The 24,790-nt window shown below is 41.8% G+C and overlaps 1 protein-coding gene across 1 annotated transcript in view; it reads left to right on the top strand.

The window, feature by feature from the left end:
• The window catches only part of ST8SIA4 (ST8 alpha-N-acetyl-neuraminide alpha-2,8-sialyltransferase 4), a 255,164-nt gene that overhangs the window by 154,437 nt on the left and 75,937 nt on the right, over positions 1–24,790 (top strand). The window contains exon 4 of the mRNA XM_069752216.1: positions 21,180–21,473. Coding sequence (XP_069608317.1) covers positions 21,180–21,473 — 294 coding nt within the window. The remainder of the gene's footprint in view (positions 1–21,179; positions 21,474–24,790) is intronic.

Here is a 24,790-nt window from a genome sequence, read left to right as displayed (position 1 = left end):
CCGTGACATTGAATTAAAATGCAATAACGGGCGCTCAAAAGAACGTATCTGCACCAAAATACTATAAAAAACGCCAGCTCGGCACGCAAAAAAAAATCCCTCACGCGACCCCAGATCACGAAAAATGGAGACGCTACGAGAATCGGAAAATGGCTCAATTTTTATTTTTTTAGCAAAGTTTGGAAATTTTTTTCACCACTTAGATAAAAAATAACCTAGTCATGTTAGGTGTCTATGAACTCGTAATGACCCGGAGAATCATAATGGCAGGTCAGTTTTAGCATTTAGTGAACCTAGCAAAAAATCCAAGCAAAAAACAAGTGTGGGACTGCACTTTTTTTGCAATTTCACCGCACTTGGAATTTTTTTTCCTGTTTTCTAGTACACGACATGGTAAAACCAATGATGTCGTTCAAAAGTACAACTCATCCCACAAAAAATAAGCCCTCACATGGCCAAATTGACGGAAAAATAAAAAAGTTATGGCTCTGGGAAGGAGGGGAGCGAAAAACGAACACGGAAAAATGGAAAATCCCAAGGTCATGAAGGGGTTAATTTTTGCCAGAGCTGTATACATATGGATAATGTCATCAAGAATAAGAGCAACATGCAGCTTTTGTTTTTAAATAAGGATCCAGCTCTTAATGCATTCCACGTGCAGCCATTTAGAACTAATTCTATTGTTCCCATAGAATTTTTCCAATCGTTGAGGAGTATATTGATGAGTCTCTGAAACTGTATAATTGAAACAGAATCTCTAATTTGCTCTAAATGCTATTTTGTTCTGATGTTATTTTATCATATATACTGTTTCTATTTCAACAAATGTAATTTGTAAAAGACATTGAGATATGACCCAATTCACTATATTGGATAAGATACAGGATGCAAACCCTAGCGGGAAAGCTGAGGGATAGGAGAAGACATGTAGGCTAAACAACGTTATAGGGTTACACGAGTCTTAGAATCAGTTAAAATAAGAAAATCATGGGATTTGCCAGCCAGATAGTTACCTTGACAACAATTCTCGAAGCCCCCTGTGACCACACTAATAATTTTAAAAGCTCACAGAACATTGGGAAGAGACAGGTATGTTTCCATTTATACAGGATGGTTCTTGACTGATGCTAAGCTTCTGAGCTTTACTGACAAGACATATTCTCACATGTTTTCATGGAGACCATTAATCCTTTCTATTACAGGTCAGAAGTGAGATATATACATTAATCTACTGCTATTTATGGTGTGCAGAAAAGCTGAGAATATGTTCATACTGTTTATACAGTCATAACGTGTGGCACTTGGGCCCTAGCAAAACCATAAATATATATGGGCATCGCTGGCTTTATGGTTTTGCTAGGGTCCAAGTGCTGCAAGTTATGACTTTATGAACATATTTACGTATATACAGTATACATGTATGATTTTTCCTCAAAAAAGGAAAATGGACCAATTATTCTGATCATAATTTGATCAGTGTCATCTGTTTTTCTCATATGTGGGAAAAATCGGTCCATGAAAATCTGACATTCAGTTGTAGTTTGATTTTTTTTTTTTGTTCATGGACCCATTGTTGACTTGCATTGACAATTTCGATCGAACCCTTGGATCAAACTCAGACATGTCTCTTCAAATCCCGGACATGTTACTGTCCCGATAGACTATGACAGGTACTAGTGGTATCCATAAAAACTACAGATCTCACTTGTATGAGAAAATCGGACATCTGAATGAGCCCTAATGGGATTAAAAAAATAAAAAAAATTGGGGTGGGCACAATATCTAGGCACAAACGTGATGAGGGATTTTTGTTATATATATTAGTATGTTAACATTAGAGTGATTTTTTTGTAGTATATATATATATATATATATATATATAATAAAATACACTGGCGCTATAACCAAAAATATAGACCACACAAGTGCCGCCGGTATATCCGTCGGATAATGTGCCCGATCCGACAAAGGGGCAAACCAATCAATATAGATAAATTAGAAATACCGCGCTACAAGTGGCTAGGACTAGACTACATCCACGGTCCTAGTATGTCATAAAGAAACTCCTTATACTCGTGAGCGGCAACCACTACTTACTATCTAGTTAGTCGGCCACCATGTATTCAATAAAGGAGGGATACACTGATCCTCTGTATACGTAATGAACCTACTTGTGGCTGAACTAATGAGCCTTTTTAATAATGTCACAATATCGCAATAATGAATGGTAACTGTTGGTGCTGTGCTACCTACTGCATGAAGCCGTGTAGAAATCGTTGAACGGCTGGACCGCTTACTTCAGATCAAGATGTCGGACCTGCATGCATAGGTGTCCAATGTAGTTTAGTCCTAGCCACTTGTAGCGCGGTATTTCTAATATATATATATATATTTTTTTTTTTTTTGCTGTGTTATTTTTGTCTGAAGTAAATTGTGACAAATTAAGGAATATATACGGTACTTTTTTTGTACCATTTTCCTTAAATTTTGTTGAATTTTTGGGCACATGATAACTTCTGCATTCAACTGAAAAAAAACACCTGAAGGAATGTATGTGCAGCGCCCCAGGGTCCTGGTCGTGGCGGTAATGTCATTCTTCCACCAGGCGCAGTGATGTTACGTCTGAAGGCAATAAAGGAGATCTCTTTACCAGGTATCACAAACCACACAACACACTTCACACTCCAGGCCGCCAGGTGGAGCCATGTTTCTATTTATTAGGGCACTCCTCACAATTAGGTAAAAGTGGTGGTTTGGACAGGAAGTTAGGCAGAAGCGAGCTGGGTTTCACCCAGGCAGCACCAGTCTGGTGGACGCTGGCTGGGCTACACTCAGTAAGACGCTATCTGAGCTCCACTCAGGTAGTGGGTCCCTGACAGGTGGGATCCTGTCAGAGGCCTAGACAGAAGGAAACTGAGGTGCGCCTGCTTACCAATGCGGCAGCATCCAAGGAAAGAAACATTGAAGAGAATTGCATTGCTAAGAGTGAGAAACGAAGTCATAGCAAAAGGAGAGGAAACCAGAAGGCGTTCTGCCCTGTAAAAGGCTGCCTCCTTTCTGAGGTGCAGAAGCCGGTAGCCAGAACATCGAGGGAGTCATCGTCTCCAAGCCTGGCTCCAGAGACTGACAGGACAGCTAGTTCCATATTAGTTGCCCGACCTTATACCCAGGAGGCACGGTGGCAACTGTGGGGGCCGGGGTGTGATAGTGTCCCTGTACAAAGCCTCAGGCCATCAGTCATACGGGTTTGTCCTATCCTATCCATCAGGGGGACAGAGAGAGAGAACAAGACATAACATCTAGAACATTTACAACAGTTGTGAGGGTCTTACCGAGGCGCACAGCAGGGAGGTACTACAACACTCAGGCGCTAGAAGAAGGCTACTGATTTCCACCTGGATAAGGGGACTCTGGATTTGCCTTCAGACCGGCCGGACTCTGCCTGCCCTGTGATCTGGTGCTCTGGACTGTGGATGCTGAACCTTCAGTAAAAAGGTAAAGAGACTGCACCCTTGTGTCCTCGTTCTCCACTGCGCCTCACACCATCTACCATCTACACTCTGGGAATCCCTCAGGACATACTTCACCTGTGGGAAGGTATAACATCTAGCTGGCATAACATCACTCCAGCGAACCCCTAAGCAGCATTGGTCACCCTGACCGAATACCACAGGTGGCGTCACAAACATTATCCCTTTAAAGACCTTACCCCCTTTTATCAACGGACGCCCCTAGGGCCATGGACCGGGTCGGCCACCATGACATCCCCTTGAGAACCGAAGGGCCCCCACTGCCCTACTGGGGGTGCTCCATATGCATAAGAAAAAAAAATTGTTTTGAAAGATATAGAGAACGGACATATAAACATAGGTGCCACAAAACATGTCTAACACAGGATAAAGGAAAAGGTTGCTTACAGACTGGGTCAAGCTCACTGAATAATAATATCGTTTTTTTATTTCAGTCGATCCAAATAAAGCTTATAAATAAGTTTCTCACTAAGATACAGCTGAAAGAGGAGGAATATGCATGGGCACCGCCAATGTCGTGGATATTGGGGTTCGTCTACATTTGAGTTTTTGTGTTTTTATCAGTTGCAAAAAAGAAATTAAGGTCACTGTTGTAAAGAAATGCTGAATAAGTGTGGGAAGAAAGCATTTGTTTTGCAGGGTGCAGTGTTAGCAGATATTCAGTAATATCTGAAGGCTAGAAACTGCTTGGAATTCACATGTATGGGTAGAGAACCGAGAATACCAATTGGTCCGCCTCGCAGAGCAACTTACCCAGACCAATTTGTATTCTCGGCTCTCTGCGTCCTGCATACAGCTTCACTTGCCAGCCGACTATTGATGAGCGAGTGTACTCGTTGCTCGGGTTTCTCCGAGCATTCTCGCGTGTCCTCCGAGTATTTGGATGTGCTCGGAGATTTAATTTTTGTCGAGGCAGCTGCATGATTTAAGGCTGCTAGCCAGCCTGAGTACATGTGGGGGTTGCCTGGTTACTAGGGAATCCCCTCACGTATTCAAGCTGTCTAGCAGCCATAAATCATGCTGCTGCGTGGACAAAAACTAAGTCTCCGAGCAGTCACAAATACTCGGAGACCACCCAAGCGTGCTCGGTAAAGCCTGAGCAATGAGTATACTCGCTCATCACAACAGCTAACCATTACCCTCAAAACAACATGGGTATGCAAACACACTGCATCACCAGTGCTGGTACTAGTAAGTACATTATAACAACAATTCATGATAACTGTGTGTATTTTACATTTATGCAGGTTGCCTCTAGTTTAGCTGTGATTAAATTATACTATTTTGTCATACACTAATCTAGCAGCACCACTTGCCAGCCGACCATCATAGTGCATACCTCACTGGTTTCGCAAGTAAACTGCACCACCAATATTAAAGGGAACCTGTCACCCCCAAAATCGATGGTGAGGTAAGCTCACCATCATCAGGGGCTTATCTACAGCATTCTGTAATGCTGCAGATGATAAGCTGCCGATGTTACCTGAAAGAGGAGAAAAAGAGGTTAGATTATACTCACCCAGGGGCGGTCCTGCTCCGATGGGTGTATCAAGTCAGGAACAGTGCCTTCCATCTTCGTTCCATGACGTCCTCTTCTGGTCTTCACGCCGCAGCTCCGGCGCAGGCGTACTTTGTCTGCCCTGTTGAGGGCAGAGCAAAGTACTGCAGTGTGCAGGCGCCAGAAAGGTCAGAGAGGCCCGTCGCCTGTGCACTGCAGTACTTTAACAGGGCAGACAAAGTACGCCTGCGCCAGAGCCGCAGCATGAAGACCAGAAGAGGACATCATGGAATGAAGACGGGAGGCGCCGGAGCGGACCTGAGACATCCATTTGACCGGACCGCAGCGGAACCGCCCCTGGGTGAGTATAATCTAACGTCTTTTTCTCCTCTTTCAGGGTACATCGGGGGCTTATCTACAGCATTACAGAATGCTGTAGATAAGCCCCTGATGACTGTGAGCTTACCTTCAAATTTATGTTAAGGACCTATAACTTTGCCCTTCACTTAAACAGACCTACTTTACCACTATGATCTCCTCACTATCCAACAACCCCAAGAAACTTTTTGACACCTTTCACTCCCTCCTCAGGCCAAAAGCACAAGCCCCTATCATAGATATTTGTGCTGGTGACCTGGCCTCCCACTTTATAGAGAAAATAGACAATATCCGTCAGGAAATCCGCTCCCAACAACTAAGTTCAGTGACTCCCATCCCTCCCCTCATTGCCCCTGGCTCACTCTCCACATTCGATCCCATCACAGAAGAAGAAGTCTCCAAGCTCGTCTCCTCTTCTCGTCCGACTACATGCACTACCGACCCCATTCCCTCACATCTCCTCCAGTGTCTCTCTCCAGTTGTCACAAGTCACCTAACTACAATCTTTAATCTCTCCCTCTCCTCTGGCATTTTCCCCTCCTCCTTCAAACACTCTATCATTACTCCATTACTAAAGAAACCCACCCTCGACCCATCCTGCACAAACAACTACAGACCGGTCTCCAATCTCCCCTTCATCTCTAAACTCTTGGAGCGCCTGATATACTCCCGCCTTACCCGTTACCTCTCCACTCACTCCCTCCTAGACCCTTCACAGTCCGGTTTCCGCCCCTTACATTCGACAGAAACTGCACTCATCAAAGTGACCAATGACCTTCTGACAGCAAAACGTAATGGTGACCACTCTCTGCTCATTCTTCTCGACCTTTCTGCAGCTTTTGACTCTGTTGACCACCCTCTCCTTCTCTCTAGGCTCCAGTCACTAGGCATTAAGGACACTGCTCTCTCCTGGTTCTCCTCCTACCTTTCTGACCGCTCCTTCAGTGTTCTGTTCTCTGGCTCCACTTCATCTCCTCTTCCTCTCACTGTTGGGGTACCTCAGGGCTCAGTCCTTGGCCCCCTTCTGTTCTCTCTCTACACGGCCCCAATTGGACAGACCATCAGCAGATTTGGCTTTCAGTACCATCTTTATGCCGACGATAGACAACTATATACGTCATCCCCTGACCTTACCCCTGCTGTACTACAGAACGCCACTGACTGTCTGTCCGCAGTCTCTGACATCATGTCCGCTCTCTATCTGAAACTCAACCTCTCCAAAACTGAACTTCTTCTGCTCCCACCATCTACTAACCTCCCTAAATCTGACATTTCCCTCTCCGTGGGTGGCACCATAATAACACCCCGGAAGCAGGTGCGCTGTCTGGGTGTTATGTTTGACTCCGATTTCTCCTTCACCTCCCATATACAATCTCTTGCCCGCTCGTGCCGCTTACACCTAAAGAACATCTCTAGAATCCGCCCTTTTCTCACCATGGAGACAGCTAAAACCCTCACTGTTGCCCTGATCCACTCCCGCCTGGACTACTGTAACGCTCTATTAATTGGCCTCCCCCTCACTCGACTTTCCCCTCTCCAGTCCATCCTTAATGCAGCAGCCAGGGTCGTCCATCTGGCTAATCGTTACTCGGACACGTCCGCTCTTCGCCAGTCGTTACACTGGCTGCCCATTCATTACAGGATACAATTCAAAGTACTTGTTCTCACCCACAAAGCTCTCCACAGTGCGGCACCCCCTTACATCTCCTCCCTCATTTCTGTCTATCAGCCTAACAGACCACTGCGCTCTGCAAATGACTTTCGATTAACCTCTGCACTATTCCGTACCTCCCACTCCCGACTCCAAGACTTCTCCCGTGTTGCGCCAATCCTCTGGAATGCTCTACCCCAAGATATTAGGACCATCCATAATTTGCATAGTTTTAGGCGCTCGCTCAAAACACATTTGTTCAGAGCGGCCTATCACGTTCACTAATCAAAGTTATGTTATGTTTGTGTGTGTGTAGCCCATTCACTATCCCCATCTATTCCCCAACCCCTGAAGATGGCTGGACCATGATTGTAAATACATCATTGTAAATACACACCTGTACTTTGCATCTCCCCCCCCTCATTGTAGATTGTAAGCTCTCACGAGCAGGGTCGTCTTATTTTGCTTTAATTATTGTATTGTTAACGTTGTTACTTATGACTTTTGTGTTTGAAACTGTTAAACTGTAAAGCGCTGCGGAATATGTTGGCGCTATATAAATAAAGATTATTATTATTATTATTATTACCTCACCATCGATTTTGGGGGTGACAGGTTCCCTTTAAGTACAAGTACCGTAAGTACTATACAATAATGGCTGATGACAATTGTTTGGACTATAGATTCATTTTTACTGCCCCCTTCTATCCTTTTAAACTCAGTCTAGTGCAGTGATTATTTCACATATACATTTAAAGCAAATTTTACTTAATTATTTTTAGTTTTTTGCATAGTTATGTAGTCCTCTTACAATCAGATGAAAAAACAAAAAAAAAAAAAAAACACAAAGTATCACCGATCTAAATCAGTCTGAAAATTAAGTAAACTTGCAGTAACATAAAACATAGAAATGTGGTTCAGTCATTAGGAGTTGTCCACTTCAGGATAGCCCCTGTCTAATCACTTCAGGGCACCATTACAAAAAACAGTCTATACTCTCATCCTGCAGCGATGCGGTTCCAGCAACATCATAGCTGCTATTCCTGGCAGGTTACGTGACCACTGCAGCCAATCATCGGTTGCTGATCAATTTCAGCTCATCAATATTCCATAAGAGTGAATCTCCACTTTAACAAAATAGTAAAGGTTGGCTGCAGTGGTCACGTGACCTGCCAGAAAGAGCAGGACCAGGATCGCTGAAACAAGACCCCTGCATGAGGTGAATATAGATTTTTATTTTCTAGGGGGTCTGAAAGTGAATTTTTCAGTCCTGGTCAACCCTATTCCAAGTGTTTAAGAAATTCAAATATGTTGCAGGAAATATGGTGCTTTTTATTTGGAATAATTAATCACTGTTCTAGTGGTCCCCACTGGTCTTTATTTTCCTGGAGCAATGACTTATTGGACGGCCATGTATCCACTGCAGCCTGTCCTGAATTGGGGCTGGACCGATATTGAAATCATTGGCCCTCAGAGCAAACAGAGGACAACTCCTGTTTCTGCTTATTGGCTTTTGGACTTTTCATACTTCCCACAATGGGTGTACTGCTCTTTTGATTAAATTTAAAAGATAAAAGCTATGTCCATTGTTCACATTTGGCTTCGCTAAATGATTCTCATTGCAATAAGTAATACCAGATAAAATCTAGTCATGGTGTGAAGTTTTATGGTGGAAGGTCCAGATGTTCCTGTTTTAATCTACCATTTTATTTTGTTCAAAATTCCTTTAAAACTCTTTTTAGTTTATAGCTTGGCTTTTTATCACTATAAAGAGGGTGAAATTGATGTTAAAAGTTGAGAATAGAAATCTTGATTTTCCCATAGTTTTACTTAGGGACACTTGCAATTGTATGTGGTTGCTGAATGTCCCTTGGGGCAAGTAAACATCTAAAATATTGTCGTAAATTTTTAATGGAAATAATTTTGAACTGAAGGAGAGCAAAAAATGTCTGTTTACCGTATATGACAAAAATTTCTTTTTTGACTGATAGAAAAGCAAAAAAAAAAAAAAACACTTTATGTAGAAATTCTAAAATAAGCCTTAAAGGAGTATGGCTGCTCTCCATCAGTCCGCCCCAATATTCATAATATTATTAAGTATTGCAGATCTCTACAAATAGCTTATCTTTGCATATCGTGAAAAATATCATGCCATTTGCATGTTTCATGCATTTTAATTAGTAATAAGGGTTTGCATTTTGTAACACACTGTAAATTATCAATTAACTGTAGCACATAAACTGCTCGATTCAATCTGTTTTAACGACCTTTTTATGCTACATTTATTGCGCTCAAATTTTATTACTCAATTAAGTTAAGTTACAAAATGCTACAAGTTTGAAAATGTGCGGCGAGTAAAAGTCAGACCAGTAGATTACCTGATCTAATACCTAATCCTTTCTAAAGAAATGAGTTATTAGTCCACAGACACATATGTTAAATGCTGATGAAATTAGGCATTAAAATGGAAAAAAAAGACACAGTTGTCATATTTTATCCCCATCATTTAAATATTACCTATTTTATTTATCTAGTAAGTAGTGTTGTTTTATTAACGTTTTGGAGCGTGGTTTAGAAGAATGCTACGTTTTCGTTCTCCACTCCTTTCCTTGGTATCCTTCTTGATTGCTCTGCCCCTTTATAGTTTGCTTTACTACTTCATGTCTTACCCACTTGGCCGATACTACATTGTTTCTATGATCTAAAAATCAGGTTTTCTATCCCTTGTCTCCTTTGTAATATCAACTTTGCAGTAGGCGAGGTGCTGGTCTCCTATTGGCACACTACCAGCCTCTTTGCATTCCTCTTAAAGGGAACCTGTCACCCCGAAAATAGCGGGTGAGGTAAGCCCACCGGCATCACGGGAGTTATCTGCAGCATTCTGTAATGCTGTAGATAAGCCCCCGATGTTACCTGAAAAAGGAGAAAAAGACGTTATATTATACTCACCCAGGGGCGGTCCCGCTGCTGGTCCGGTCGGATGGGCATCTCTGGTCCGCTGCGGCGCCTCCCATCTTCATTACAAGACGTTCTCTTCTGATCTTCAGCCATGGCTCCGGCGCAGGCATACTTTGCTCTGCCCTCTTGAGGGCAGAGGATAGTACTGCAGTGCGCAGGCGCCGGAAAGGTCAAAGGCCCGGCGCCTGCGCACTGCAGTACTTTGTCTGCCCTCAACAGGGCAGAGCAAAGTACGCCTGCGCCGGAGCCGTGGCTGAAGATCAGAAGAGGACGTCTTGTAATGAAGATGGGAGGAGCCGCAGCGGACCAGAGACACCCATCCGACCGGACCAGCAGCGGGACCGCCCCTGGGTGAGTATAATATAACATCTTTTTCTCCTTTTTCAGGTAACATCAGGGGCTTATCTACAGCATTACAGAATGCTGCAGATAAGCCCCTGACGCCGGTGGGCTTACCTCACCCGCGATTTTCGGGGTGACAGGTTCCCTTTAACAGTACTGGACACCTTCGACAAAGGTTGGAGAAAGGTGCAATTTTATTAAGTTTCAATCTGTAATCCTTTTTTCCTTCCTTTTTTGGCCCCTTATATGCAGTTTGCATCCTTTTCCATTTTTCAGAATTTATTCTTCTTTGAGTCTCTCTCCCAGTAATATAGGCTGGATCTGAGGTCTGTATCTGCAGGGTCCTGCAATCTTTACTAAATCACAAATTAGCATAGCTTCTATCTGCACCTCATTTCTTCCTTATCTGCAGTTTATCTTTGTCCTTCCAGGGGTAGTAGACACTTTATCCCCTCTCCACACTGAATATCTGTGTACAGCCCCTACCCTATTCTTGTTTATAGAAAGTTATTAGAACCAGAAGCAAGAACTCTGATGGATTTTTTATCTATTTTGGAGAGTACTCAGCTAGAAAAAGAACTTGCAGACTCTATTCTGAAGTAACAAAATGACTGAACATTTTTTTCAATCTACTTTGGTCCTCTGTGACGCCCTCTGGATATTTTATTATATTCTGAGGTCTGTGGTGCCAGCTATATAACCACAAATGGTCCTTTTACAGTCTTTACTGATAATACTAACTGCAAGTTTAGATCTATTGCTTGGTTTTAATAACTCTTCACTCTTTGGGAGGTCACCTGTGGTTCAGGTTGGATTATTGGATATTGTGATTCTTTTTATGTATAATAATATACCTTTATGTAATGATTAAAATGTCATATGATGCTGCACAATAGAACAAATAGGAAGATATTTGTGTTTCGTGTGAAACAATTGATAAAATAGAAACTGTAAATAAACAGCATTTAATGACATGCGAAAAAGCATATTTTATGCAAAGACTTGTTTTACATATGTCGCACCTTATGCTGTTCATCTGCCTTATGATCATAACAACTGAACCACAGGAACCAACATGCGGCACCCCCACCTGTTAGCTGGTATCGCCTGTAGCAGTGCCTTGGTATAAACAGCATACGGAGAAAAACAGCACAACTCCATACACTATCTATTTGGATGTTTGGCGCTTTATTTGCAGCCAGTGAAAATGCTGGGCTTGCTTGCCAATCACAGTAATGTTGACACCATCTTTGGTATGGCATTACTGTGATTGGCTGCCCGAACAACGGGTGTTTGTCACGCTGTCATGTGTATGACAGCCCTGCAAACACCGCTACTGATCGGCATTGAAATCATCTCAGCTGGTCAGAGAGCTGCGATTTTTTTTGTTAAATAATAGATCTTTATTTAGCTTCACATTAAAAATGCATCAAAAACGTGTGGATTTTAACCTGCGTTTTCTGCCAAGAGATGCAGAATCTGCACAGAAAATTCCACAGGCAAATCTGCAACATAAACCACCAACAAACACCAATACCACATATTGGGGAGGGTGATAATTATATTGTATCTACTAATTAATTTATCATACCACCACCCCATGTGGAGACCTTATACCAAGGACACATCCATATACATAGAACCTGATTCCCATAGGGAAAAATGATGTACTCGTCCATAAAATTACCATAAATCTTTATTTAATACATTAAAATACAAAACCCCCTGACGAAGGACGGGACCGAAACGCGCGTTGGGGCGGGCACTCACCCCCCCTGGTTCCCCACCTGCTGTGCACCTTACAACTATGTAAGTAGTAGATATATTTTTCCCGGTTGAGAGACCTGTTAGGTTGGCATCCTTTATGTTTGGTACCGGACCCTATTCTCTGAAGGGAGATTCTCTCCAGGGATTCCAGCATGACCGTGTGCTTTGCGCCGGTATAGATATATATACTTTAGGCCGGTACTAGGGGTTACATGAGTAATCTATACGGGTTCTGCTAGAGGGATTGTGTGCAGCGGACCATAGTTGTGTGATGTATAATAAATATAGGAACATTGTTTATTACAATATTACTCTGGTAAATGGTGCAATAGTTTAGCGCCTCTATGGTGGGGTACCGGTGGGGGTGGGGCCCTTGGTGTTTATTATTGTTTTCTTATTGTCAACTGACACGCACCTGGTTTATGTCTTTTGTTTTGTATTTTAATGTATTAAATAAAGATTTATGGTAATTTTATGGACGAGTACATCATTTTTCCCTATGGGAATCAGGTTCTAAATCTGCAACATGTGCATATATTCTTACAGTACACCATTGGTCATAGTAACATAGTAACATAGTTAGTAAGGCCGAAAAAAGACATTTGTCCATCCAGTTCAGCCTATATTCCATCATAATAAATCCCCAGATCTACGTCCTTCTACAGAACCTAATTGTATGATACAATATTGTTCTGCTCCAGGAAGACATCCAGGCCTCTCTTGAACCCCTCGACTGAGTTCGCCATCACCACCTCCTCAGGCAAGCAATTCCAGATTCTCACTGCCCTAACACTAAAGAATCCTCTTCTATGTTGGTGGAAAAACCTTCTCTCCTCCAGATGCAAAGAATGCCCCCTTGTGCCCGTCACCTTCCTTGGTATAAACAGATCCTCAGCGAGATATTTGTATTTGTCCCCTTATATACTTATACATTGTTATTAGATCGCCCCTCAGTCGTCTTTTTTCTAGACTAAATAATCCTAATTTCGCTAATCTATCTGGGTATTGTAGTTCTCCCATCCCCTTTATTAATTTTGTTGCCCTCCTTTGTACTCTCTCTAGTTCCATTATATCCTTCCTGAGCACCGGTGCCCAAAACTGGACACAGTACTCCATGTGCGGTCTAATTAGGGATTTTTACAGAGGCTATGATCCATCAACTATGAAAAATTATGTTAGTGTTACTTCTGTTTCAGTAATAACACACTTTGACATCATCATGAAGAAGATTCTTCTGTTTCAACCTAGATGCAAGAAGTTCAGCTTTATCTTTTGACAAAGAAAGGTCTCTGATAAAATCATTTAGTTCATGATCAGTAAAACATTCTGGCAGCTCTGCTGCTCCATCAGGTACATACTGATCTTGACTTGAGGTCTCCATGTCTTCGCCAGTAGCTTCAGCTCCATAGTCTTCATATTCTACACTGCGTGCAGAACTATTAGGCAAGTTGTATTTTAGAGGATTATTTTTATTATTGATCAACAACTATCTTCTCAATCAACCCAAAAGACTCATAAATATCAAAGCTTAATATTTTTGGAAGTTGGAGTGTTTTTTTTTTTAGACTTGGCTATCTTAGGAGGATATCTGTTTGTGCAGGTAACTATTACTGTGCAGAATTATTAGGCAACTTAATAAAAACCAAATATATTAACATCTCACTTGTTTATTTTCACTAGGTAAACCAATATAACTGCACAAAATATAGAAATAAACATTTCTGACATGCAAAAACAAAATCCCCAAATAATTAGTGACCAATATAGCCACCTTTCTTTATGATGACACTCAGCAGCCTTCCATCCATAGATTCTGTCAGGTGCTTGATCTGTTTAAGATCAACATTGCGTGCAGCAGCCACCACAGCCTCCCAGACACTGTTCCGAGTGGTGGACTGTTTTCCCTCCCTGTAGATCTCGCATTTTATAAGGGACCACAGGTTCTCTATGGGGTTCAAATCAGGTGAACAAGGGTGCCATGTCATTTTTGTTTTCTTCTTTGAGACCTTTACTGGTCAGCCATGCTGTGGAGTAGTTGGAGGCATGTGATGGAGCATTGACCTGCATGAAAATCATGTTTTTCTTGAACGATACCGACTTCTTCCTGTACCACTGCTTGAAGAAGTTGTCTTCCAGAAACTGGCGGTAGGTCTGGGAGTTGATCTTCATGCCATCCTCAACCCGAAAAGGTCCCACAAATTCATCTTTGATGATACCAGCCCATACCAGTACCCCACCTCCACCTTGCTGGCGTCTGAGTTGGAGTGGAGCTCTCTGCCCTTTACTGATCCAGCCTCTGGCCCATCCATCTGGCCCACCAAGAGTCACTCTCATTTCATCAGTCCATAAAGCCTTTGAAAAGTCAGTCTTAACATATTTCTTGGCCCAGTCTTGACGTTTTATCTTATGTTTCTTGTTCAAAGGTGGTCGTTTTTCAGCCTTCCTTACCTTGGCCATGTCCCTGAGTATCGCACACCTTGTGCTTTTTGATACTCCACTAATGTTGCAGCTCTGAAATATGGCAAAACTGGTGGCAAATGGCATCTTGGCAGTTTCACGCTTGATTTTCCTCAATTCATGGGCAGTTATTTTGCGCCTTTTTTGCCCAACACGCTTCTTGCGACCCTGTTGGCTATTAGCCATGAAAAGCTTGATTGTTCAGTGATCAAGCTTCAAAAGTTTGGCAATTTCAAGACTGCTACATCCCTCTGCAAGACATCTCACAATTTTGGACTTTTCAGAGCCCGTCAAATCTCTCTTCTGACCCATTTTGCCAAAGGAAAGGAAATTGCCTAATAATTAAGCACACCTTATATAGGGTGTTGATGTCATTAGACAACACCCCTCCTCATTACAGAGATGCACATCACCTGATTTACTTAATTGGTAGTTGGCTCACAAGCCTAAACAGCTTGGAGTAGGACAACATGCATAAAAAGTATCATGTGATCAAAAATACAACTTGCCTAATAATTCTGCACGCAGTGTACTTCATTTTCATCCAGTTCAGACAACGGCGGTACAGTAACTGGCAAGGTACCATCATGTGTAACTGGCCTAATCGCAGATTGAAGTTCAGGGTAATTAATATTATGTTTGTTCTTTGTGGAAAAGCCCTTGAGTTTGACAAAACAAAAGTAGCAGTCATCACTATGATTTTTGGGTTCTCTCCAAATCATGGGAACAGCAAATGACATAGTCACTTTCCTCATAGTCAACCAGTCACGAAGACCATTTGAACAACTTGAGCATATCACATGAGTGGCCCAGCTTTTGTCTTGATTACCAAGTGGACACTTAAAATGCATCTGGTCCCTTTAAAGGGATTATATGTTTCACAGTTTTCGATTATTTTTCCCTGATCTTATATATTTTTTAATTCGTGTTATACATCTTTTTAACATCATGAGTGATTGAACGTACTTGGCCTTTTGATGTAAAATAACCACACATATAGCAGAATCTGTTTGGATGATTGACACATTGGAGGGGCATTTTTGTCCTTTAAATCAGATCAAACAGTAGAGGAAGTTCAGTTCAATGGAGATGACAAACTAAAAAAAATGCGTCGACCCACTATATGTAGATGACAGAGGCAGCTTGTATTTAGAACTGATTTTATTGGAGGTAATCTGGTAGATAACTATATACAGTTGTGAGGTAAATGGGTCAGTTTGTTTCTTACAGATGAACATTTGCAGACAGGCAGTTTCTCAGTGTGATATTGGCTGCTTTCAGGTTCTCTCTCTGTGGAAACCCTCACTCAGTTACACCTCAGTGGCTGAGCTATTTTTTCCCTCTGACGCAACTTGCCCTCCCAGAAATTTAGTGATAATGCTCTCACAATGGCGGCTGTCCGCTGCCTTCCCTTCTATCTCCCTGTGGCAGGGCTCAGATCCCTGTAGAGGCCTGTCTCCTGTCAGTCTCACATACCAGTCCTTGCTGCTATCACCATCCTTTTCTGACTGACTCACATCTTACCGCCTCAACAGATAGCTCCTCCCCATAACATGTGACTTTCTGAGACGCAGTGTCATGAAGTCTGATGTAAGCCTCCTTGTGACATGACTCATACAGAGCTCTGCTACGCTACATCTTTTAGGTTTGCAAATGACATGCCAGCTCAGCACACACACTTTCCTCCCCCCCATTAGGTTTGCTGGTCTAAACACAAAGCGCTTCTGCAGACACGCAGCAGATTTGACTAGACCCCCCTTTCCCCCAGCTCCTTCTCCCTGCTGACAATACAGCTGTAAAGTGAAACTCCAGTGTGTGATTCCCCCCTCTCCCACCTGGCAGCTGTGAAACTGGCTGAAAGCAGTTCTGGAAACATGTGTTTCCTTTGTTGTATGATAGAGTTATTCAGGATGAAATAGCTTGATACCAAGTAGTGAAATAGGTGTGAAAGTTCCATTTTTGGAATGTGCATCAATAGAGCCACCACACAGTGATTTTTCTAGGTTCCAGAACCAGCAGAATCTGAGAAATGGATTTCTTCTTAACCGGCTCCCACAGAGACCCCATGTTTAGACTTAAATGCAACTAATCTTGTGAGAAGACATATAATCCTTTCATCATCCCTCTTCGAGGTTCCCACCCCGAGTTATGGTCAATGGAAGGTTTTCCATAACTTTCCAAGGGGGTGTATCTAGCCCCCTCAGTGATGTCACGAGCAGAGGACATAAGAGGTTCAACCTCATTAAAGGAGTTGTCTTTTGCCGGGGGATTCAGCTACAACAGACTGTACAATCTGACCTGATAATTTGGGAAGGTCCCGTCCCACCGCCACCACATGGCGTACCATTGTCTGAGAGAACTGTAATTGCTTTTCATCTTTAACCCCTTGCCGACCTCCGCCGTACTCTTACGGCGGAGGTCGGTACCCCCGCTTTGATGCGGGCTGCGGCGGTGAGCCCAAATCAAAGCCGGGATATGTGAGTTGTTTTGAACAGCTTACATGTGCCCGCAATAGCGACGGGTGGAATCGCGACTCACCTGACAATATTAACTAGTTAAATGCCGCTGTCAAATGCTGACAGCGGCATTTAACTACCGCTTCTGGCCATTGGGCCGGAAATGAGCTCATCGCCGACCCACATCACATGATCGGGGGTCAGCGATGCGTCGGCATGACAACCTTAGGTCTCCTTGAGACCTCTATGGTTGTTGATGCCAGATTGCTATGAGCGCCACCCTGTGGTCGGTGCTCATAGCAATGCAGTAAATCTACTACATAGGTGTGATCTGACTATCGCTCCTCTGTAGCAGAGCCGATGGAGGCTATTGAAGCATGGCAAATGTAAAAAAAAATTTTTTAAAAATATGAAAAAAAAAAAAAATTAAAGAAAATCAAACCTACACATATTTGGTATCGCCATGTTCAGAATCGCCCGATCTATAAAAAAAGATTAACCTGATCGCTAAACAATGTAGCAAGAAAAAAAATTGAAACCCCAGAATTGTTTTTTTGGTCGCCATGACATTGCTTTAAAATGTAATAACGGGCGATCAAAAGAACGTATCTGCACCAAAATGGTATTATTAAAAATGTCAGCTCGGCACGCAAAAAATAAGCCCTCACCTGACCCCAGATCCCGAAAAATCAAGACTTACTGGTATTGGAAAATTGCGCAATTTTTTTTATACCATTTAGATAAAACGTAACCTAGACATGTTTGATGTCTATGAACTTGTAATGACCTGGAGAATCAAATGGCCGGTCAGTTTTAGCATTTAGTGAACCTAGCAAAAAAGCCAAACAAAACAAGTGTGGGATTGTACTTTTTTTGTAATTTCACCGCACTTGGAATTTTTTCCCATTTTCTAGTACATGACATGCTAAAACCAATGATGTCGTTTAAAAGTGCAACTTGTCCCGCAAAAAACAAGCCCTCAGATGGCCATTTTGACGGAAAAATAAAAAAGTTATGGCTCTGGGAAGGGGGAGAGCGAAAAAAGAGAACGCAAAAATGGAAAATGGCAAGGGTCTTAAAGGGGTTAATCCCTTTTTTGTAATCGTTGTGTACATATTGTATTTGTCTCATTTGGTAACAATCTTTTTATACTTTTGTAAACACTGCCTTTTTCCTTTTGGAGTAAAAGTTATATTTACTTGTTTTATTTTCCTTGCTCTAAAACGTGCATCCAACGTCCTCTGAAGTAAATTACACTACTGATTGGGTTGGCTTCTGACCCGCTATTAATCATAGTAATAGGAGCTGGTGGCAGCGAAGTGTTCTGAGCTTTAGGGAAACTCGGGCAGTGACAGATGGCGTTTGATAATTGTATTTCTCGCCTGAGCTGGAGTAGATATTTCTCCCTCACTGCAGTGTGCCCAATAGCCTGTACATAGAAGGCAGCCTTTCTGGTGACAAATTATCCTAGGTGTAGTTCCCTGACTGACCTGAGGGTAAGGGGGCGCCAGAGAGCTGAAAGTTCCAAACCGGAACTGGGAAGTGGGATACACCGTATATACTCGAGTATAAGCCGAGATTTTCAGCCCAATTTTTGAGGCTGAAAGTCCCCCTCTCGGCTTATACTTGAGTCATACCCAGGGGTCGGCAGAGGAGGGGAGTCTAATAATACTCACCTGCTCCTGGCGCGGTCCCTGCAGGTCCCTGGTTCTCCGGCGCCGGCAGCTTCTTCCTTTAGTGAGCAGTCACATGGTACCGCTCATTACAGTAATGAATATGTACCCGCATATTCATTACTGTAATGAGGGGTAACGGTGACCGCTCATTACAGGAAGAAGCTGCGGTGCAGGAGAACCAGGGACCACGCCAGGAGCAGGTGAGTATAATGGGGAGGGGGAGCACTGCACGATATTCACCTCTCATTCCGGGCGCCGCTCTCTTTCCAGCGTCTTCTACAGTGACGCTCAGGTCAGAGGGCGCAATGACGTGGTTAGTGCATGCCCTCTGCCTGAACGTCAGTGCAGAAGACACTGATAACAGAGCGGCGCCCGGAACGAGGAGAGGTGAATATTGAAAGTGCCGGGGACCTGAGCGATGAGAGGTGAGTATGTGATTTTTTTTTATCACAGCAACAGCATATGGGGCAAGTGTCTCTATAGAGCATCTTATGGGGCCATAATCAACGTTTGTGAAGCATTATAATGGGGAAAATATCTTTATGGAGCATCTTATGGGGCAATAACGTTTGTGCAGCACTATATGGGGCAAGTGTCTGTATGGAGCATCTTATGAGGCCATAATCAACGTTTGTGCAGCACTGTATGGGACAACTATCTTTATTGAGCATCTTATGGGGCCATAACGTTTGTGCAGCACTATATGTGGTAAATATCTCGATGGAGCGTCTTATGGGGCCATAATCAACATTTGTGCAGCATTATATTGGGCAAATGTCTCTATGGAGCATCTTATGGGGCCATAATCAACATTTGTGCAGCATTATATGGGGCACATGTGTCTATAGAGCATCTTATGGGGCCATTATTAACCTTTATGCAGGATTATATGGGGCATATTTTAATATGGAGCATCTTATAGGGCCCATCATAAACTTTATGGAGCATTATATGGGGCTCCTGATTCAATATGGATATTCAAAAACACTTAACCTACTGATGTCTCAATTAACTTTACTTTTATTGGTATCTATTTTTATTTTTGAAATTTACCTGTAGCTGCTGCATTTCCAACCCTAGGCTTATACTCAAGTCATTAAGTTTTCCCAGTTGTTTGTGGCAAAATTAGGGGTCTCAGCTTATACTTGGGTCGGCTTATTCTCGAGTATATACGTTAAATAAATCCCCTGACAAAGAACTGGGGGCAACCAAACACTTCCAGTTCTTAACATATTGGTGGCAGCGGAGGGTTATACAAAAATACATCCCCCTGTATGTAATTCCTGACATATTGGTGGCAGTTGTGGGATAATCAAAATATCCCCCCCGTGATTCATGACAAACAGTCATTGGTTGACTGCAATGTGAGTACTCCTTCCCATTAAACTCAATAAAATCTTTTCTGATGGTCCTGTAAGACAATTCACAATTAAGTAAGACAAGGAAAGAAATGGGTAAAACCACATACATTGAAAATGCAGAAATAATGTAAACAAAAATACTTCTATCTCAGAAACTTATGTGATAGAGCAGAACTAAGCACATTTTTTTGAATCAGCAGTGCAGCACATCAAACTCCATAAAACAGACATATTACCTTTGCTGATGATTTTTTTGTTGTTGACTAGTGTAATAAAATACATAAATACATATGCGGCTGACATCTATATATCTATATGTTCTATGTGTATATACTGTATATAATCTATTCTATCCTGTCGGCTCCGGCTGTGATTTTACTGTACGCGACAGATGAATTGCCGGCTTTTCATCTATCGCTCTGTGAGTCAGAAAGGCATGCAGGTATCTTCTCCATGCTGTTCCCATTCGTTTTAGCACGTTCCCATCCATTTCAGCTTTTTTTCCCATGCCCCCAGACCTGTTTGTTGGGTCCAGCAGAAAAATATTTGACTTTCCCATTGACTTGCATTGGATTCGTTATAAGTACAAACAACACGGATATTAGAAATTACTCGTGCCTATTTTACGGAATCCGAATATTTCACTATTCTCTCTTCACTATAGATGACTAATCCTTTAACAGAACATCTTAACAAATCTATCAACTATATTTTGTAATTATTTTCCACTAAAAGGCATTCAGGACTCTTTTAAGCTCATTTTGTAAATTTTGGTATTGGGACTAAATTAATTCCCCCAAGCTCACATGCTCAGTGTCTGATCTGACAGTAGTAAGTGAATGGATGTCAAGATAGTTCGTATAAAAGCTTATCGGCAATTAACCTTGACTCTTTAAACTCCATGGTAAGTACTGGCATCAAAGATATCAAAATATCTAGTTATTGGTGCCAGTACCCCGGTCTGAAGCTAAATGTGCAGAATGACGGGGAGAAGGATGTACATGCATGGATATGTTTTTTACTTTCCCGGGGTCTTTTTGTTAAAATAAGAAATGTGTTATCTGTACACTGGTGTGTTCATACCTGTTGTGTTTTATCCTTATAGGTGCAATTTAGCGCCTGTTGTTGAATTTGCTGCTGATGTTGGAACCAAATCAGACTTTATTACCATGAACCCATCTGTTGTACAAAGAGCATTTGGAGGATTTCGCAACGTAAGTGACCGGGCAAAATTTGTTCACAGACTCTCCATGCTTAACGACAGCGTGCTCTGGATACCAGCTTTCATGGTCAAAGGTGGAGAGAAGCACGTCGAATGGGTTAATGCTTTAATTCTTAAAAACAAACTTCGAGTACGAACTGCCTATCCATCGCTAAGGCTCATTCACGCTGTCAGAGGGTAAGTACCTGAAAATGACTAGTCTTTCTTGTTACAATTGATTTCTTCAGTTAATTTTCATCTAAAAGAATGATTTATGGGAAGACTTGAGAAAGAATATATAATTTGACTTCAGGCATGTGTTCATATTGTAGAATAACTTACATTTGATGTAAGAATAACTTACATCGTGAAAGCAGCAACCCATGCTATAAAGGAATAATTGATTGTGCATTAGTGTTTAACCTTTTGTTACAGTCGCACTTTTGTGGAGAAAGATGACCATAATGTAAAAGGTTTAAATGTATTAAGTTGTATGCCAACAAAGGATGAATAATTGTTCTCTGTGGTACCTCAGTGTGCGAAGCCGAACAGCTATTCATTGTGTCTCACTGAAATGTGAAAGACTATAAAAGTTTGGAGTGACAGAGTAGAAATATGAAATATATTACATTTACGTTGTTTTATTTTCAGATGTCCTTCAGTTTTAATATTTTCCCTTGTATCATATCTCCCGTTTTCTTCACCACCCTGTTGTTCCCTAGGTACATGATTTATTATATCTATAAAGTACAAAAATGTAGCCTTAGATACAGTACATTGTTGTTGGCTAGCAGTGTAACATTGAAATATGAGCACAACTGTTAGACCAGGACAAAATTGCCTGTGCTTCAGGTTCTTGGCATGTTTTTTGTACTTTCCAACATAACATACTATGGGTGGTAAAGTAGCCTTAAAGATTAATATCTGAACACTATTTTACCAATTTCCTTGAGAATAATTCAGCAATAAAAGTTATGTAAGGATGTAAGACAAAGATTACTAACACCTAAAAACTGAATTTATATTTGGTTATTTGCTTCTATAATACAGACTTTAAGTTGTTTTTCACTACTGTACAACTGTACCACACTTCCATCAAAGTTTTTATCCTCTCAATGTATTGCCATCAAAATATTGCATAGCACTGTACACGTACAATTGCTCATTTTGCCTTTCTACCCAGTTAATTATTCTGTTTTTCATTAGGTCTGTGACATCACATGATTAAGAACAGACTAACTAAATTCTTATTATCTCTTTGTAGAAACAGGAAGTCTCTTCTACCTGCATGCGTCAGCATTAGCACTACAATTACATCATTGAGAAGTCCCTGGCCCTGGCCCAGCTCTACCTCCTCTTCAATTTCTCACCCAGCTGCTTCTTCACCCCCTTGCTTTTATATCTCTTCCTTGTTTCCTTTTGTCTGTGATGTAGGATTGTAGTTGTAATGATGACTGATAGCGCTTAGAAGGTTTCAACTGGTCTGTTTTTAATGCCATAAACATAATGGAAAAGAGAAAAAATAGCTGGGTAGAGGGGCAAAAAGAGCAATTGTAAGTACACAGTCCTATATAATATGATGACTGCAATATATTAAGAGGATAAAAACTTTGATGGGAGTGCTTCTTTGATTAATTCAGGACCTCACGTAAAATGTAAACAATGAATACTTGCCTCCCTTAGTGGCATAATTCCAGGGATGTTAACATCGCTGTTTCCGGAGAGTGAGGTGATTTGTGTCACTTGTCCACTACAGCTAATGGGCAGTTCATCAATATTTCATCAGGGCAGACATCTGCTTCTTAAATAGTAGGAGCTGCAGCTGAACAGGGGCTGTTCAATGGTTGCATCCTGCACATAACACAACAATGTCACATCACCCTCAGGGATCAGAGGTGCTGACAAAACTCGAATAGTGCAGTTATAGGAGGTATCAGTTGTTTTTACCTTTTTTTGGAGTTCTCATTTGATTATCATGGGTTGTCCTAGTTCTTTATCCAGTTAAGTGATCAGCATAAATAATACAGTTTGTAAGAGCTCCTGCTCCTCTGACTGTTTTCACTGCTCTCCTCTTCATTTCACTCAGTGTTAGAGATAGCAGCAGAGAGCTTACGGGTAGGGTAGTATGTGTGTGTATGTATATGTGTGTATATATATACAGTACAGACCAAAGGTTTGGACACACCTTCTCATTTAAAGATTTTTTGGTATTTTAATGACTATGAAAATTGTACATTCACACTGAAGGCGTCAAAACTATGAATTAACACATGTAGAATTATATACTTAACAAAAAAAGTGTGAAACAACTGAAATTATGTCTTATATTCTAGGTTCTTCAAAGTAGCCACCTTTTGCTTTGATGACTGCTTTGCACACTCTTGGCATTCTCTTGATGAGCTTCAAGAGGTAGTCTCCGGGAATGGTTTTCAATTCACAGGTGTGCCCTGTCAGGTTTAATAAGTGGGATTTCTTGCCTTATAAATGGGGTTGGGACCATCAGTGGTGTTGTGCAGAAGTCTGGTGGATACACAGCTTATAGTCCTACTGAAAGGACTGTTAGAATTTGTATTATGGGAAGAAAAAAGCAGCTAAGTAAAGAAAAACGACTGGCCATCATTACTTGCAGGTTAACAGCAGCTCAGATTAGAGACCAGTCAATACCACACAGAGTTCTAGCAGCAGACACATCTCTTCAACAACTGTTAAGAGGAGACTTTGTGCAGCAGGCCTTCATGGTAAAATAGCTGCTAGAAAAACACTGCTAAGGACAGGCAACAAACAGAAGAGACTTGTTTGGGCTAAAGAATACAAGGAATGGACATTAGACCAGTGGAAATTTGTGCTTTGGTCTGATGAGTCCAAATTTGAGATCTTTGGTTCCAACCACCGTGTCTTTATGCGACGCAGAAAAGGTGAACGGATGGACTCTACATGCCTGGTTCCCACCTTGAAGCATGGAGGAGGTGTGATGGTGTGGGGGTGCTTTGCTGGTGACACTGTTTGGGGATTTATTCAAAATTGAAGGCATACTGAACCAGCATGGCTACCACAGCATCTTGCAGCGGCATGCTATTCCATCCGATTTGCGTTTAGTTGGACCATCATTTATTTTTCAACAGGACAATGACCCCAAACATACCTCCAGGCTGTGAAAGGGCTATTTGATCAAGGAGGATAGTGATGGGATGCGACGCCAGATAACCTGGCCTCCACAGTCACTAGACCTGAACCCAATCGAGATGGTTTGGGGTGAGCTGGACTGCAGAGTGAAGGCAAAAGGGCCAACAAGTGCTAAGCATCTCTGGGAACTCCTTCAAGATTGTTGGAAGACCATTTCTGTTGACTACCTCTTGAAGCTCATCAAGAGAATGCCAAGAGTGTGCAAAGCATTCATCAAAGCAAAAGGTGGCTACTTTGAAGAACCTAGAATATAAGACATAATTTCAGTTGTTTCACACTTTTTTGTTCAATTTTTGTAGTCATAATAATACAGAAAAATCTTTAAATGAGAA

The sequence above is a fragment of the Ranitomeya imitator genome, chromosome 1 (genome assembly GCF_032444005.1).
Source record: "Ranitomeya imitator isolate aRanImi1 chromosome 1, aRanImi1.pri, whole genome shotgun sequence".
NCBI lineage: Eukaryota > Metazoa > Chordata > Amphibia > Anura > Dendrobatidae > Ranitomeya > Ranitomeya imitator.
Note: the sequence above shows the minus strand (reverse complement) of the source record. Positions and strands in the feature narration are given on the sequence as shown.